The sequence below is a fragment of the Antechinus flavipes genome, chromosome 1 (genome assembly GCF_016432865.1).
Source record: "Antechinus flavipes isolate AdamAnt ecotype Samford, QLD, Australia chromosome 1, AdamAnt_v2, whole genome shotgun sequence".
NCBI lineage: Eukaryota > Metazoa > Chordata > Mammalia > Dasyuromorphia > Dasyuridae > Antechinus > Antechinus flavipes.
This window is the reverse complement of record NC_067398.1, coordinates 324,945,826-324,965,403: the sequence shown is the minus strand read 5'-3', so window position 1 is coordinate 324,965,403 and position 19,578 is coordinate 324,945,826. Positions and strand designations below refer to the sequence as shown.

Genomic DNA, 19,578 nt, shown 5'->3' with positions numbered 1-19,578 from the left:
GTCTTCTCCACGAGACTGTGAGCTCCTTGAAGGCAGGGACTGGGTTTATTTTTGTTTTTTGCCTCTTTTTGTAACCTGGCCCTTAGCACAATGGTTGGCACATAGTAGGCATTTAAGAAATGTTTATGTCTTGATTGAATGATTGATTGTTATATGTCTCAAAATGTAGCTGACTGCATTTTCTTTCCAAGATGAAGATAGTAAACTTTAAAAGACTAAAAATTGATCCCATCCTATAACTGCTGCCTAACATGTGGGCTTGCCCACACATACACACACAGACAGACAGACAGAATGAGAGGGCACAGATAGGTGGTGCAGTGGCTAGAGTACCAGGCCTGGAGTTAGGAAGACTCATCTTCCTGAATTCAAATCTAGTCTGGACAAGTCATTTAATCCTGTTTGCCTCGGTTTCCTCATCTGTAAAATGAGCTGGAAGAGAAAATGGCAATCTACTCCAGTACCTTTGCCAAGAAAATCCCAAATGGAGTCATAAAGAGACTGAACTGAAACACGGAGATATAACTGAAATGACTAAACACACACATATCTTTCTATATAATATATACACATATCTTTATATATATTATATATGAATATAAGAGAGACAGAGAGAGACAAAAACAGAGAAAGATAAGAACATATGTCTTTTTTGGGTAAACATTATTTTAGCCAAAGGAAGTTTTTGATATTCCTTACCAAGATGTTATCTTTTTCAGGTTGTACTGTTGGCAGAGGTTGACTCGGACCATAAGTTGGAAGGTTATTTTCACCTTCTTTTCCAGGAAATCTGGTAGGTACTTGTGTTCTTGTCAAATCTTCTTCATCTGTTGTATCCTGAAAAAAAAAGTAATTGCCATCACTTATTTTACTGAGTGTGTTGCCATACCGTATGGTTGTAAGTATGGAATATCATAATCTGTGAAGAATTCAAGTTAAGAGTTACAAACAAAAAATTGCACAGGAGAAGTGACATAAAGTATGTCATCGGAGAGATTTGATGAAAAAAAAAAAAGAAAGAATGGCTCAGTATGGTTTAATCACATAGTAAGAGTAAGGAATAACCAGTGCTATTGATTCAATGTCAAGGGACTTAGCATGTCATCTAGATCCTTTGTTACAGATTAACATGGCACAAACAAGAAGCATATGAGATGGGTATGTATAGATAGATTGTGAACTACATTGTAAAAGGGAGTAGCCAAATTGACAAGACTATAGATCCAATGAAGTACTGAAGTTGCCATGATTCCAAATCAGGAAAAGTCAGCAACTTTTTTTGTGACAAGGAATTGAAAATTGAATGGATGCACATCAACTAAGGAATGACTGAATAAATTATGATATATGGATGTAATAGGATATTATTGTTCTGTAAGAATGATGAGCAGGATGATTTCAGAAAAACCTAAAAAGACTTTCATGAACTGGTGCTGAGTGAAATAAGCAGAACCAAAAAAACACTGTACATAGTAACAGCAAGATTATGGGATAATCAGCAGTACAATGATCTAAGACAATTCAATAGACTTGAGATAGAAAATGTCATCCACTTTAAGAGAAATTACTTTGGACACTGAATGTAGCTTAAAGAATATTAGTTTCCCTTTTTTTCTTGTGGTTTTTCCCTTTTATTCTGATTTTTCTTTACTAATATAGAATACAGATGTATATAGGTAATATCTATATAATATAGATATAAATAGAATATAATATAAAAACATTTAACATGTTATACATATATAACCAATATCAAATTGTTTGCTATTTTGGGGAGCAGGAAGGGAAAAAAGGGAAGGAGAAAATTTAGAACTCAAAACCTTACAATAATGAATGTTGAAAGCTATCATTACATGTAATAGGAAAAAACAAAATAATATTCAATGAAAAAATGTAACAAGCATTTACTTAGTACCTACTGTGAGCCAGTCACTGTGTTAATGAAATAAAATTAGGGGATATCTAGCAATTTCTGTTTTAACAATAGCATTATTTTCACTTTATTCTCATAAATCCCCTTGAAGAAGGTATTATCATCTTTTTTGACTACACAGGGAAACTACAAGACATATTTAAACTCAGTCTTTCTATTGCCACCAAGTGGATCATTTCTTGTCAGTTTTTGGAGTCAAGGACAACTATGAAGCTATGGAATACTAGGCTATATTTATTCAATGGATCTCCTTGTACTTTTATAATAATCTGAATACATGAACTGACAGTTTTAAATTGTTATTTTGTTGAGGAAGCAGTGGTATCAAGTTGAATAAATCTCATTGCAATCAATTGCTCTTTGATTATAGCCTAGCTGATTAGCCAAATCTATCAGGTAAATGATTCAAGTTCTTGGCCCTGTTTAAAATGAGCTAATCTGGTTGAGAATCAATGGAATATAGCAGGAAGAAAGTTGGCCCCAGAAGTAAGAGCCTAACTTCAAATACTACTTGATGCATGCTGACTGTGTGACACTGGGCAAATCAACTAATCTCTCAGTGACTCACACAATTCTTTACCACCTTAAATTGAAGAACAATAGTTGGTCTGTATTGATAAAAGAAGTTCCCTCAGGGAAACCTACAACAATAGAATCATAGGTTCTAACCCAAATGATAATAATAATTCCTTGTTCCTTGTTCCAATAAACGTTGGGAATTGAGGACTGAGGGAGAGAAGCACAAATACAGATAACTATAATCCACAACATTAAATGATAAATTCATTACAAAGTAAAATTTTGATGGAGGGAAGTTTATACTCAGAAATTAAATTATTAATCATTTATATAAATTTTACAATAGCTAAATTAACAATAGTGAAATCACAAATCTGGTAAAAAAATTATTACCTGCTTAGCAACCCAGAAAGAGGGGGTGAGGGAGTGAAGAGAGAAAGAAGAGAGACAGACAGACAGACAAAGAGAAAAAAAGAGAGACAAAGAGACAGAGACAGAGATAGACAGAGAGAGAAAAAAGAGAAAGAGAGAGAGACAGACAGACAGACAGAGAGACACAGAGAGAGAGAGAGACAGACAGACAGACAGAGACAGAGACAGAGAGACAGACAGAAAGAGACAGAAACAGAGAGAAAAAAGAGACAGAGAGAGAGAGATACAGACAGACAGACAGACAGACAGAGAGACAGAGAGAGAGAGACAGACAGACAGACAGACAGAGACAGACAGAGACAGAGAGACAGAAAGACAGAGATAGAAACAGAGAGAGAAAAGAGAGAGAGAGAGATACAGACAGACAGACAGAGAGACAGAGACAGAGAGAGACAGAGAGACAGAGACAGAAAGAGACAGAGAGAGAGAAGAGAAAATGCAGGAAAGCACAAGAAAGAGCAAGCTGTAAGCAATTCTTTGATACCTCCAAAGATAATTTTTTTCTTGTCATGGATTCTCACTTCCTCTATCATCACAGATCATGTTTTTTTTATTTTATCTAGTCCCTATGTGAACTACCCCCTGAAAGTTGATCACTGGTGGCCAACTTTCTGGCAATGAGCACTCTCTCCTCCACGTCTTGCCCTCACAGAGCTGGCATATGTTCTATGACTGGGCTCATAATTGGAATTTTTCTATCTTAGGACTTTTCAGAGACTGTGTCTCACTAACATAGTCTTCAAGAACTGAGACAAGACTCATCTCCAGCTCATGAGGAAGTATTAGAATAGGTTATCAAGGGAAGTATGAACAAATAATTTTTTGTAATGATACACTTAATAAAAACTCACTGTTAAGGTTGAAATAAGCAAATGAGGTGTTTCCTACTAAATTGACATTTAATTTACTTACCTTTTCTCCACTTATTTCAAGTTCTTCATTTCCTGAACCAATCTCTACTTTTCGGTCACTGTCAGTAGCGTTGTCCTTTTCTTGTGTGTCATGAATGGAATCACCAGATCCTAAATTAAAGGAATGATCAGTCTATTATGGTATAAAGACTAGGTGAAAATGAGATCAACATGCCACATGGGACATACATTTATACACATATACTCTCACAGGGCTCAAAAAGTCTAGTTGACTGGTTCGCCATGAAACTTCTTGGAAGCATCACTGTGCACCACTAGCTTGATTCATATCCATAATAGATGGAGTGCTTGGGGCCAGTTGGCTCCCTCTTTCATCAATCTTTATTTAATCAGTAAAAAGCGACACTTGGGCTCTGAGGATATTCTTGCTGTTTAAATCACAGGATTTGGATGTTAAAAGGAATTTTAGAGCTTATCCAATCCTCTGCTTCCTTCCACAAATGATGGAAACAAGGCCCAAAGAGAGAACTGATTTGGCCAGGGTCACAGGCTTCCAGCTCCAGCAAATAATTCTCCCACTAATTATGCTACCAACTTCTCCCAGGACATAGCATAAAAATATAACTTGTCAATTATGTAATATCAAATAATTAGTTTAACTGATTCACCAAAATGACCAGTCACTTTGACATCTGAGAGCCTTAATTTAGATCAATCCACATGATCAACATTAACAAGAGTCAAGTCTTTCCTCATCTAGGAAACACCAAATCAATCTGTTTTCAATCATTTATTGAGCTTTATAAAACACTGAGCCTCAAAGATTAGATTAAAAACTCCTGCATGGAGTTTAGGGGGAAAGGGAATAGAAATGCTTAGATAAATATTATACGGATAGGAATATAAGTGCTCACAGATATGCAAAGTACAATAAAAAGGATGAGAAAAAAATCCATTCCTATTGGGGAATGGAATAAAAAGCAGTGAAAGAAAGCTTCATAATAAAGTAGATTTCATTTGAATAAAACCTCAAAGGATGATAATCTGTTACCAGGAGAAAATGGAAATTGGGGTGAGGGGGATCAAGGAAGATCGTACTGACACAGTACAAATAAAGTACAGAGATAGAAATAATAAGAAGTATTTATTCAATTATATAATAATCATATCATTTAACAAAAATCTTAGTGAAGTTTTAAGCTACTAGTTTTTAGCTTAGAAACTAATAGCTTAAAAATTATATTTTATATTTATATATTAAAAATAAATAAAAATACAAAGAGATTAAAATTCTACTAAGATTTTAGAGACACCTTGTGCAAATATTAGTTATTAATACTATAATATCATCAGGGATGTATAGCATATAAAAGTTTTAATGAAGTTTTAATACAAAAGTTTATAGATTAATAAATACTAGCTTAAAATTTCACTAAGACTTTGGAGATATGTTGTATAAACACTAATTATCCTTATAGTATTATGAGCATTGTATAATATATGTCTTAGTGAAATTTTAAGCTTCTAGCCTAGTAACTAATAGCTTAATACTTCTCTAAGACTCTAGAGACATCTTGTAAAAATTATTATAGTATTATAAGGGTTGCTAAGCACTTAGCCTGTGTTAACTCATATGATCTTCACAACAACCCTGTAAGGTAGACTTTATTAGTATCTCTATTTTACAGCTTAGGGAGTCTCAAGTGACTTGTCCAGAATTACTCCAGTTTCTGAAATGGAATTTAAACTTATGTCTTCAGACTCCAAGTCCATGGCTGTATCTATTACTCCATCTAGCAAGCAGCTTGTTCCTACATGCTTGGGGAAAGCAGGGGTTAGATAAGAAAAGCCTGGAAAGATAGATACAGGCCAGAAAGTAAAGAGTCTTGAAGAACAGGCCAAGAGTATAAACTTTAATCTGTAAGTATTGGGGAATGGCTTTAAAAGATTTCCTTAGCTATGGTTTTATTGAAATGTTTCCAAATATATTTTCTCTTCACAACTGTATTCTTGTGTGGTCTTGGACAAATCATTTAACATCCTTGGGGGCTCAATTTTCTCTTCTGAAAAATGGAGGGATTAGACTAGATGGCCTCAGACGACCATATCTTTGGTCTTATGCTTTTTTTTTTGGTCTCTACTTTCTATTCCTATAGACTTCTTGCATTAAATTCCAATTTCAGTTCAAAATATTCTATCTCTAGGGAAGTGCGGGGATTTCAGGATTGGGTCACAGGCCAAAACCTTGAACAAATCAGTTCTTCTCTCAGAGATTGAGTTTCATCATTTGTAAAATGATGGGGCTAGATTAGATGATCTCTAAAGCCTCTTCCAGTTTCAAATTCTCACAATTAATTAAAAATCAATAATATCACAAGTAATAATTTTAATCACATAAATAATTACAAATTACTTAATTACAAATCCTGTAATTACCATCTAAAAGAGGCCCATCTGATGAGTTTGAGTAACTGTAACATAAATACCACTAGATTTCTATTTGTCACTGGGAAGAATTCTTCCTAACAAGAGCAAGCCACAGAGTATAAAATAAGGAACTGGCCTTGTTCTGAGTTGCTGGAATCTGTGTGCATGGCATTGGTGAGCTCTTGGCTATCCTCAGTCGTAGGGCTATCTTCAGTCATAGAGCTATCCTCAGTCGTAGGGCTATCCTTAGTCGTAGGGATATTCTCAGTCGTAGGGCTATCCGTAGTCGTAGGGCTATCCTTAGTCGTAGGGATATTCTCAGTTGTAGGAGTACTCTCAGCTGTAGGGTTATCCTTAGTTGTAGGTATATCCTCAGCCTTTGAGATATCCTCACCCTTAGGGCTATCCTCAGCCTCAGGACTATCTTCACTCTCAGCATCACCTGAGAGCTCCATTTCCTTAGACTCAGATGGTGTCGTTGGAGGTGCTTCTACTGGCTCTACTTTGGTTTCTTCGGGCTAAAAAAAAAAAAAAAAAACTACAATTATTTTCTTAGCAATAAGCAAAGTAAATACTTGAATAGTTTGGGGAAAAATACATCCACAAAGTGCCAATTAAGCCAAGAGTAACAAGTTTGTTCACCTTAAATGGGGGAATATCAGAAAAGAGATTTTTATGAAGACCTATAATAATTGAAAAGAGATGATTTTTTTTAAAGAGCCTCACTTAAGAATCTGCTCTTTTTAATATAAAATGATTGTTAATGCCCTATTTACCACTGTAAAGACTGTCTGGCAATAAAGTTAATATTTAGAACCAGCTGGCATCTTTGGCAATAAAGTGAGGCAGTGCCAGATTCATCTACCTTATTCTATGAAACAATGTGTAGGAATGTGCTTTATAAATTGTGAGACATCAATGAGAGAAATGTCTTGCTGTTGAGTCATTTCAGTTGTGTCTCTTTCTATGACCCTATTTGAGGATTTCTTGGCAAAGATACTGGAGTGGTTTGCCATTTCCTCCTTCGGTTCAGTTTACGTATTAGGAAACCAAGGTAAAAAGAGTTAAGCGATTTCCCCAGGGTTACATAGCTAATAAATGTCTGAGACTAGATTTGAATTTAGGTTCTCTTGATTCTAGGGTTGGTGTATTCACTGTATCACCTACCTGTCACTTATAGAAATGTAACATATATTTATTATTATTAAATAATTATTTTATCAAGAGGAGATTCTTTATCTTAAATGTCCCTATACCACTGAAAGCACAGATCCAATCATCTCCCCTATCTCTTTAGGAATACCTTTTAACAAATGTTTGTAGAGTGACCCACTGCCAAAATGGTGACAGAACACAATGGCATAAGTAAAGTTGTAACTTCAATATTATCCTTCACCTTTAACTCCTTCATCCCCACTTGACCAAACAGTTGCTAAATATCATGGTTTATATTTCCACAACATCTCTCACATCTAAGATTGTGCTAGCACATGTTTAACAATCAGCTGTCCAAAAACATGGCACACTCTTTGTATAATCTACATTATTAACATTTTCTCAATCATTTTCCTAAGTCTAGATAATCAATAAATCAACCCCCAGTTTGTAGCATTGTAGTCTATTTCTGTGGCATAAATGTTCACGCTGAAAATTTAACAATCAGCTACTGAGAGCCAGTAAGATCCACTTTAGCATACTCCTATATTTAACTTCTTTTCATGATTCATAAAACCATCCTTTGCTTCAGTTTCTCACCACTTGCCTGGGACTACTGCAGTACACTCCAAATTGTTTTTTTCCAATTCATTTCTTTCCACTCTAATCAATCCTCTGTCAAAGTAATTTTCCTTAAGAGAAGGTCTGACCATGTCACTCCTCCATTCAATTAATTCTAGTGTCTTTCTCATCTCTAGGATAAAATATAACTTCCTGTTTCCTTTTTAAAACCCATTACAATCTGGGTTCACAATCACAATCTCTAAAATATCTTTTTGTCCTCATAATAAATTATTCTGCTTCTATTCCAGTTAAATGATCTGACCATTATACTCATATGCAGTCTTCACATACATCTCCAACTTCCTATCTCTGCATCTTTGTTGTGACTGTTTGGGATGCTTGGAATGTACTCCCTTCATCTTTGCCTCTTAAAATCCCTTCTTTCCCCTAATATTCATCTAAATGAAGCCTTTCTTGATCCTCCAATATTTCAATGCTTTTTCTGCCAATACTACCTTCAATTTCCACACACAAACACATGCAAAATAATGTACAGACACATATATGTATATATATGCATATATATACATATATGTATTCTCTGAGTTTTCTCTCCCTCCCATCATCTCTCTCCTCTCCTGCACAAGAGACTTTGTCCTCATTGGAACCATATGCCAAACTTAACTTTTCTCCTGTGTTTCTGTTCTCTAAAACAGAGAAAAGGAAATGCCTTAGAAAACATTTCTCATGTAGCCACTAGCCAAAAAGGACTTGGGTCAATTTTCTTATGAGGAAATTCCTGCTGTAATCTACTAAACTCTGGAGCATTTCCCATTTTACCCCAGAACCACTTTCCCTATCCTTCTGAAACCAGCAAACTCTCACTGGAGATTTACACTCTTCTAAAGGCCAAACAGACTCAACTTCATAGCCACCCCACCCAACATATTTCCATGCAGCAAACCACAAGGAGCCATACATAACTCACACGAGAAATCAAAGAATGGAACCAAATACTACCATGATGGGAAAGCTACTTCATCTCAACCCAACCAATATCTATGAAACTACTTCATCTCAACTCATTAACAATGAAGATCCCTTTATTTCAACCCAGTATCTACAAACCATCTAACAATGTCATATAAATCTCTCTCTCTGTTTACCTGTCTGTCTGTCTATCCTTCCTCCCTTCTCTTTCCCTAGTTTCTCCATTACCCAAGCTTTCACTAAAACCCTGAAAACACTGATTTTGTCATCATGGAGCAAAGGGAAGGAATCTTATGGAAGCCATGAAAAGACCAATACTTTCTTCAGTGAGGGTAAGTAACCCTAGAGCAGAAATAAAGAAATCAGATGATTCATTACCCAAGAATAATTGTTGACAGGTGGAAGATAGGAAAGGATGAAAGGAAGGGGAAGACAAGGAAACAATTAATTATAGGTTAATAGCTACATGAAACATGAAAATGGCAAATCATGGCACAAAGCTTGGAAATGAAGCCAAAGTGGGAAAGATGAGCTAAAAGAAAAGAAATGGGAAAAGAGACTAAAAATCACAATTAGGTTAAACAATAAGTTTAATGCATGTGAGAAAGTCAGAGAAATAGAACAACAGATTGTGGTCAGACAATAGAATTTCAGAACAGCAGGTGGTAGCAATGCCCTTTTCTTCTTCTCTTGTTTTGGACAAAGGTACATGAAGCACTGAGCATATTTGTTGGTTTATCTGTCACGTTTTGACCTAGGATGACCTTATGGTCTTGTCTCAAGCAGGCCCAATTAAACTCAGGAGACATAATCTAATTCTGTTTTATTTATCATTGTGTATCTGTATTATTAGAGCTCCTGCTACAAAGTGGATCCTTTATTTATAGAAATTGTTTCATGGATTCTCATATTTATATTGAACTAGAAAATCCCCTCAATATCCATATGTTTCCAAGTCCCCATTTGGGACAGGTGAGAAGATTGAACCCTTCTGATATGAATTTCTTTCCTCTCTTTTTATCCTTCTTATCATCATCAAATTTCCATTCATAAAAAAGGGTCCCCACTACTCACTAAAGATGATTCCCTTACTCATTTCCTTGCTCTCTCCTCTTGTCCTCTCTCCAAGACCTTGCTCCAATGAATAATCTATTTCTCATGCATTTTCGGTCTTACCACTGACTTTTTTTCCATTTGCCTATAAACAAATCCAATGCTTCCCAATCCAACAAAAAGGCTGTCCTTGGTTTTTCCATCTCATCCAACTATCATCCCTTATCTCTGTTTATCTTCACTACTAAATGTCTTTTAACACAATACTTGAGACTCAGGTTCCCTTTCTCCCAGAACTGAATTTTCTTCCTCAACATTCTCCTTAAACTATTCTCTCAACTATTTTGTGGGGCAGAAGACATTTAAGTTTTGCATTAAGGATTAAGGATAGAATTTTGATGGTCATTCATGGGTATGGGCAAGGCTTTCAGATAGAATGGCATAAGTAAAGGAACAGAGATGGGAAAGAAGTTACTTGGTACACAAGAGTTTCATGTGAGTGATTTGAGTTCTTTTTCTTCTTAAAAATTATTTATTTATTTATATTTAATACACATTGCTTTATGAGCCTTTCAGAGAGAAAAATCAGAATAAAGGGGAAAAATCAAAGAAGAGGGAAAAAAACAAAAAAAGAAGTGAACATAGCATGTGTTGATTTGCATCCAATCTTCATAGAACTATTAGTTCTAATGAGATTGCCTTGGATCACTGAACTACTGAGAACTAAGTCCGTTATAGTTGATCATCACAATTTTAAATCTAAATCATTACCGTTCTAAAATCAGCTTATTCATCATTTTTATAGAACAATAATATTCCATTACCTTTATGTACCACAATTTGTTCAGCCATTCTCCAGTAGATGAGCATCTACTCATTTTTCATGGTGGGAAGGGAGAGAGAAAAAAATTGGAACACAAGGTTTTGCAAGTGTGAATATTGAAAACTATGCATCTGTTTAGAAAATGAAAAATATTATAAAAAATAAAATGCATCATAGAGGTATAAAAATAAGATTTGAGCCCTTTTCTTAGGATTTGATTGCCTTTGACAGATATGACTCTTTAGGATTCCACTATTTAAGCACAATTCCTGACATATAATAAGCACATGATAAATGTTCATTGACCAATTGACTGATAATTCAGAAACAAAGGGAGAAAACTTTCAAATCCTAAAGTATAGTTACCCTGTAAAGATATGGGGAATTTTATCCTTGTCAAAACAAATTCATTTACCATTAGTGCAAACTGATGATCTATCGGTAAAACTGTTAATTAATTCAGTCACTTACAGGAGCTTGAGTGTATGTGATAGCTTCTTGTATTTCAGCAACATCTTCTGCTTCCTGAAGACCACTGGTCTCTCCAGATGCCTAGGAAAAATCAAATGAAACTCCTATACCATATGAAGGAGAAATCATTAACATAAGATAAAGACAACTATATCAACCATAAAATATTAAACCTGATTAATAAGCAATAGCCTGTTTGGCATTCTAAGGTGATGTACTATTAAAAAGATTTTTTTTGTGTTTTTGTTTTTCTAGTAGTCAATTTAAACAACTGGTTTGAGAGAACATTTCATTTCTAAATCAATTATTTTGTTTTTGTTGGATTAGTTAATTTAGTTTAATTCTTGTATGAACATATGTGCATTGTTTCTATTATTACTTATTTTAATTCTAAAATCTAGTTGTCCTTTTTGTGGCTCTGGGGAAAACAGAATAGAAAATACACCATTGCTAGTCACCAGTTCATGAAAAATCTAAGCTCTTTAAAAAAAAATGCAGAGGTTATGTGGTTCAATCCATCCAAAGTAAAAGCACCCACTATGACATTCTTGACAAATGGCCATACAACTTCTGCTTTGGAGCTTTAGGAACAGACAACTCAATGCCCTCCTAAACAGCTCATTTCAGTTTGAGATAACTCAAATTCTTAGCAAAAATTTCCCTCAGATTGGGCTGAAATCTTCTTTCCCAACCATTGGTCCTTGTTCCATTCAGTTGGATTCAAGTAGAACAAGTCTATTCCCTCTTCCTAATGACAATCCTTAAACAATTTGAAAAAAATGTTATTATTACTTCCTAAGTCTTCTTTTCTGCAGGTTAAATATGTCAAAAAACTACAACAAATCTTGAAAGGTATCTTTTCAAGACACTGTTGTCCTCTTTTGAATAAACTCCAGGGTTTCAATGTCTTTCCTAAAATGTAGTTATCACTAGCCTACATGCTGAGCTCTCTTGGGCAATATCATAATTTTCTATTGATACATAATTTCTTTCTACCTATTTGGAATTAGGGGAAACATATTAACTTATCTTCTGTCCTTCACTCATATCCCACTACTACTCAGTTCTAGTAGAACAATAGATCTTGGACAAGGGATAATAATGAATCATGAAATTAGACTAAAGAGACAACTTACTATTTTTTAACAAGGAAGGACCTCCTTGATTAAATCTGATTTGTCCTTTAAAGAGTGGTATGTATATTTCCCTAGGAATCTTCAAATTTGACATAGAACATGGACTGCTATATATTTCTGCATCCTAAATTCAGGAGATGCCAAGAAGCAGACTATAAAGATTCTAGTAAGAAGGCAATAATTAGACTGGGAGAATTTATACAGATTTTCTGCTTGGTTGATCTTGGGTATTTCCAAGAGGAAGAAGGAATGGCATATTATAGTGCCTCCTTTTTCTTTTTGTCAGACAGAACAGTAATTGGTAGCAATAGCCTTTCCCCCCTTTTCTTTCTACTGGACAAGAGGCAATGGTTGTCTGTCTGTCTGTCTTAGTTTTGACTTGGGATGACCTTGTGATATTGTTCCCAGGAAAACCCATTAGGCGTATGAGATATAATCTAATTTCATTTTATTTACAGTTCTCTGTCTGTATCATTAGGGCTACAGCCACAAAATGTATGCTTTATAGAAGTTGTATTCCTGGATTTGCATGTGTAAACTGAGATAGAAAATTTTCCCCCAATTTCAATATGCTTGAAGGTCCCTTTTAAATACATATTTCCCCTCTTGAACAAAATTGTTTTTGTTTATTTGATGGGGTTCAACCAGTTCCACATCCCATCTTTCATTGCCTAAAGATGCTAAAAGGTTCTGGTTTGGAAAAGCTTCATTGAGTCCCCATTTCTGGAGCAATAGCCACCAAAATTTTAGTAGAGAATATTGGTATTGTATCTTCAAAGATAATAGTGTCCTGTCCATGGTATCCAGAACTGGATCTGTAGGCCAATACAATCATTAAAGTCCCTTAAAAACATTCCAAACAGAACTTAGTTCAAACCATATGCAGAATTTTCAGAGGGTTTCAAATTTTTTAAAATGTGAGTGATTACATCATGAAAATTGATCAGAAAATAAACCATTGTTCATGTCTTGATTAGATCTGTATTAGAAAATTTGGGAATACTCACATATGGGTCATCATCTTCACATTGGTCCTTAGAAGGGTGAGGATCTGACTGAATGGTTAATTGTTGAATTGAGCCCTAAGTGAAAAGAGAAGTGATGAATGAGTCAACATAAAAGAACCATGAGAATAAATGTAGTTTCTAATTCTTAACTCATGTAATAGATAGTTAATAGATTTACTTGAATTTTTATGTGATTTGCTTGTCCCTAGAGGATGTTTTTGCTTAATTGTTTGTTTGTCACAAAGGAGAGTTTAATTTGGAGGGGAAGAGTAAGAAATAAATGCAATGCAAAAAACTGACATCCATAACATATATTTTAAAAAATAAAATTAACTTTCCAGGATACATGAAAAAAATTCCAAGTATTTAAAAGCAATATCTATGATGCTAAATCTTGCACTGGTTAACCAAGGTATGATCAAATGAACTACACAAGGACTCATGTCTTCTTTGATAGTATGATTAAAAAGATATGTTTAGGAGAACATATTGCTTCTTTGTGATGGTTTATTAGGATAATTTATGACCAGTTTTTAAATATCTCATCAGAGTTATAATATTTTGTAGCTGCTATAAATAATTCTGAAAATTTATAAATATATTCTAGACTAAAATCTTATTTTGTTGATTTTTCATAGTATAGAGCTGACTTTTATTCTTCATATATTTGCAATTACTTGGAAGCACCTACCAAGTTAGAAAGGTTTTATATGTACTCTCTGTTATCCAGAGACCAACCAGAAGTTTCCCTTCTAGGTGGTACATATTTACATGTATATATGTGCATGCATGCATGTTTATATATTTATATATATTTCAATCTTATGTATACATGCATGTATGTGTGTATATGTATGTTTATATGTATGTCACACACACACACACACACACACACACACATGCCCTTCAGACTTGATCTGTCTTATCCAGGCTAGAAGTACAGCAGCCATTCACAGTCCTGAACCTGTTGCATGGAAACTTTAACTTGTCCAATTTTTAATTTGCCCCATTTTACCTGCCCCTCTTTAGGTTGTCTGATGAGTTTCCATTCCTGGGGGTTGAGCTTATTCATACTAAACTTAAAGGTCATTGATTAGCTTTAGCCCTACCACAGTTCAGAACTCCTGAACTCAAGCAATCCATCAGTCTCAGGATCTACCCTGCTTGGCTACATTCATGTATATGTTGAACAATTCATGAAACTATCTACTAAGGCATACAGAGATTGCAGTTAGTGTTGGTAAGAGGAATAATCCCACAGATAAATAATTTTTGATCTTTTGAAATACCAAAGGAAATACTGCAGCATAAAAGCATGTAAGAATGTGGTTACTGGTAGTCAAATACTGGTCTAGCTTTGATAAGCAGAGGAACAGTGGGATGAGTGCTATATTTAGAGACAAAGGGCATGGATTTGAATCTTAGATCCACCATTATTGTCATGATGACTTTAAGCAAGTCACTTCATTTCTCTAGGCCATAGTTTGTACAACTATAAAAAGAGTGGATTAGACTATCATGATCTCTAAGGTCCCTTCCAGTTCTAAATCATCAATCTTGTAATCCTAAATTGAGATGATTGCAAAGTGGGGGGAAGAGGTAATTTACTTTATAACAGCAACTTTATTTACAGTGAGAATGACTAAAAGAAGGCTCTACATAGCAAAATGATTGTCTAGGGGATTTCTCTTATTTACCACCCTTCTCAACTGCTAGCTACACAGATGACTTCTCCATTATGACCTTAGAAACCTTATTATTTTGCAAGATTGAATCAGTCTTAATTCTCATACCTCATCCATACTCTCTACCCTACTGATCTACAGATGAAGTGATGAGCTTCTCCATAAACCTACATTAAGCAGGGTTCCCAGGCTGGCCTTCTCTTCATTTCCAAACTGGCTTCACTCCTTTGGGCTTTTCCATCATATTACTGTGCTAGGCATTCTCCCCTCCCCCTTCAGCTTCCTTTTCTTTGTTGTCTTCTCCTATTCCATTGTTAGCTCCTTGAAGCCAGGAATCATTTTCTTTTTTGTATTTATACACATATACATACAATATAATAGTCCTTTTTCCTCTTAAAATATTTCTTGGTATACTAATAACAATTTTTTAAAAAGGAAAACTTCTGGAAAAAATGGCTTTTGCTTATCAAAGGAAGGAATTGAGAATGGGAGAAATTATAAAAGAAATTTTATAACAAGATCATGAAAAGGAAAATACATGTTTCAATTGTCAAGTTGTACATTCTTTTTTGATGCATACAAATTAAATATACAATAAATGCACTAATGAATGGTTTTGACGAGAGACAGACAAGACATATAAAACAAATAACTTCAGATATATATGGGCATGTATGTACACACACACACAGAAAGAGAGACAGAGAATGAGAAACACAGAGAGACAGATTCAGGCAGAGACAGGTAGAGTCAGAGACAGAGATAGAGACAGAGACACAGATTCAGATGAGAAAAATAGAGACAGAGACAGAGACACAGAGAGAGAACAGCTGGGTGGCACTGTGGATAGAGTGCTGGGTCTTAGAATCAGGAAGACCCGAATTCAAATCCAGCCTCAGACATTTTCTAGCTGTGTGACCCTTAGCTAGTTACTTAACCTGTTTGCCTCAATTTCTTCATCTATAAAATGATCGGGAGAAGGAAATGGCAAACCAGTACAGTATGTTTGCCAAGAAAACCCCAAATGGCATTACAAAGAGTCAAACACAATTGAAAAACGACAACGACAATAGCAGCAAAGGTTCTAAGTTTTTTAGAAGAAACTCCAGTTGACTTCCAGGTTTATTTTCTATATTCTCTGCATTTCAACTGCAGCATGTTCCCCTAACTTTCAGTTGTGACAACCAATTCATACTCATCTTCTATCCTGGATTGCTGCTTCAAGGCTTAGCTCCTTCTGTAAGAAGCCTTTCCTGTTCTTCCTTCTTGCTATTCTTCTTCCCTTGCTAGTGCCTTTCCTCTGAGGTTATCTCTAATTTATCCTTTATTTATCTTACATGTACCTAGATGTTTGCATGTTTTCTCCCTGATTAGAATGGGAGTTTTTAGTCTTTCAAAAGAATATGAAAATTGTTCAGGAAAAACTCATATTTTTGGGTGTCTGTCGTTTAGTCATTTTTAAGTGATGTCTGACTCTTTATGTCCCCACTTGGAGTTTACTGGTCAAAGATACTGGAATGGTTTACCATTTCCTTCTCCAGCTCATTTTATATATGAGGAAATTGAGGCAAACAGGGTTAAATGATTAGCTCAGGGTCATACAACTAGTGAGTGCCTTAAAGCAAGATTTGAATTAATAAAGATGAGTCATCTTGACTGCTGACTCAGTACTCTACCTCACCACCTAACTGCTTTATTCTATACATATGCACACACACATATATATACATATATATACAAGTATTTTATACACATTGTGTTCATTATCTCATTTGAACAAAGCATCTCATTAAATAATTGGCTCTTTTATTATCATTCCCATTTCACAGATGAGGAAAGAAAAACTTAGAGAGGTTAAATGATTTGTCCAGAATCATACTGTCAGTAAATATCTGAGACAGGATTGGAATTCAAGTCTTTCCAATGCAATATTCAAACCTCTTTCTATCTACCATGCCACTTGACTTTTTATGTACCTTGCTGCTGCATTTGCTCCCAGGCTCACAGTCCAGCTGACACTGTCTTTTGTTGCATCTTCACCTACTTTAATATCTTGCTGGAGTAGTACTCAAAAGGCAACTTAAAATATCTTTCAATTTTGAATAGTTTTTTTTTTTTCTTAGCCTTGTGTTCAGCCTTGCTATCTATCACACTGTATCACACTCATGCTCCTCTTCTGTATTCATATTTACTTGGGTGATTTTTGTCTCATCTTTTTGTCCCTACTTTCTAAATTGAGTTCCCTATTCAGCCATACTCATTCTTTTTGATTCTTCTGTGTATGATATAATAACGTTCCCAGAATTTCAGCTTTTAGATTCTCAGCTCTCTTATTCCTCTTGAACCCTTCACATACTTGAGTCATAATAGAAATGTTCTTCTTTTCAGATTTCACAACCTTAGTTTTATTCATCTATCTGGGTGGTTCTTTTTACTATCTTTAAAAATCTGATCCAACTTCTGATCTTTCTCCATGTTCTGCCAAACTTTCTTAATTGTGAAGGCCAAATCTGGGCAGTAATAGAGTTAGACATTACTTTTCTTCACTCCTGCTCAGACACCCACATCCGTGCATAGTTCAGTTTTTCAGTGACAGCACTTCTTATAAGCTGACTCATAGACTGCTTTTTCTCTAGGATGCTAACACTCTCTTGCTGAGAAAAGCAGGATCAGGTCTCAGCTCAAGAAGAAAATGCCAGCTCTGCTGTTCACTACCTTGGACAGTTCACTTTATGGCTGACTGAGTCTCAGTTTCCTCATCCGTAACATGCTGTAGTTCAATTGAATAACCTACAAAATCCTACACAGCTGGAGATCCCATGAAAGTGAGATAGAATATGAGAAATCTACTTTTTTCTTCTCTCCATTTTGTGGCTTCACTGTTTAAAGATTGTCTTATGAATACCTAACATCTTCAATGCTCACTGCCTACCACTGAGTCCTTATGAAGATCAAATATGAAAAAATTCAGAACTCTCTAAAGAACAACATTTACAGGATGGTAGATCTAGAGACAAAAGACTTGAGGTCATTTTATAAATGAGGGAGCTGAGGCCTGAGGAGGTTAAGTGACAGGTCCAATGTCACCTACCTATAGTATGGCTATAGTTTAGATATGGTATAAAACAGATATAGATATAAGGCAGAGTATAGTATAGTATAGATATGGTATAGATATAAAGTATAGCTATAGTAACTGAGTTAGGATTTGAACAAGACTAAGTTTAATACCCTTTCTACCCCACCACATTGGTCAATTACATTATTATTGTTGTGATTTCTCTATGAATTGGACTGTTTTGACTAGTCCTTGAAGATAACAGCTCATAGTAGTCAAAATTCACTGTTTTGGAATGATCTTAGAAATAGTGTGGGAAACATTTTGAAGCCCCTTTGGAAAAGTATATGCTGGCATCTTATTCTAAAGTTGTTAAGAATAAACATGTGTAAAAAATCCCTAATATTAGATTATTCTTTTTATGATATGAAAGAAGTATCTCCTTAGTATCATAGACCAATGATACTGGGTGGAACATCAGAGATTCCAGTCCAATATTTTCAATCAATAAATCAACAAACATTTACTGAGCACACTACATAGTAGTCACTGTTGTGAGTGCTATGCTGAGGGGAAAAGAAAAAAAAAGGAAATAGTTTCTGCCTTTGAATAGTTTGCAGTCATAATTGGAGATGCCATATGTGTGTAACTTAGGTTTGTCAGAATATTCTGGGTTCTCCTATGAACTAAGCATGTCCAGACAAATTCAGGTCGTGTGTGTGTGTGTGTGTGTGTGTGTGTGTGTGACTATTACTCTATCTATATCTAGATAGAGATAAATCAATAGATAGATAGAGTTTTATATCTATCTATATCTAAACAGATATATAGTATGATAAAGAAATAGATATAGAAATTGTTATATAGAGACAGATACAGATAGAATGATAGCTAAATAGATAGATGAGTTATATATAGAAAGAATGTGATAAAGAGACAGATACAGAAATAGTTACATTTAGACAGAAATAGAATGATAGAGTTATATATCCATCTATATTTAAACAGATAGAGATAGTACAATAGATGGGTAGAGAAAAAGATAGATACAGAGACAGATAGTTATATATAGATAGAAGTAGAGTGATAGATAAATAGAGTTATATATCTATATCTAGACAGATATAGAGATAGACTGATAGTTATAAGTATCCAGGCAGATAGAAAGATAGTGTGATGGATAATTAGATAGATAGAGATAGTGTGATAAATAGATAGTTATATATCTATAGAGATATAGAGATAGTGTGATAAAGTTATGAATAGATAGTCATTGCTATATATCTATAGAGTTTTTATATATGAATATATCTTATCTATATACACATTACATAAAATAAATAGAAGGAAGTTTTGAGAGGGAATCAATTTAGTAAATGGGAGGATCAAGAAAGGTTATATATAGAAGGGGTCCTTGAGCTGAAATCTAAAGGAAACCCAGGATTGCAAGAGG

At 34.8% G+C, this 19,578-nt stretch overlaps 1 protein-coding gene across 1 annotated transcript in view; it reads right to left on the bottom strand.

Moving 5' to 3' along the window:
- Positions 1-19,578, bottom strand: part of COL15A1 (collagen type XV alpha 1 chain) — a 196,182-nt gene that overhangs the window by 102,971 nt on the left and 73,633 nt on the right. The window contains exons 4-8 of the mRNA XM_051966718.1: positions 13,383-13,457; positions 11,240-11,320; positions 6,320-6,701; positions 3,797-3,906; positions 700-837 (exon numbers count right to left, since the gene is read on the bottom strand). Coding sequence (XP_051822678.1) covers positions 700-837; positions 3,797-3,906; positions 6,320-6,701; positions 11,240-11,320; positions 13,383-13,457 — 786 coding nt within the window. The remainder of the gene's footprint in view (positions 1-699; positions 838-3,796; positions 3,907-6,319; positions 6,702-11,239; positions 11,321-13,382; positions 13,458-19,578) is intronic.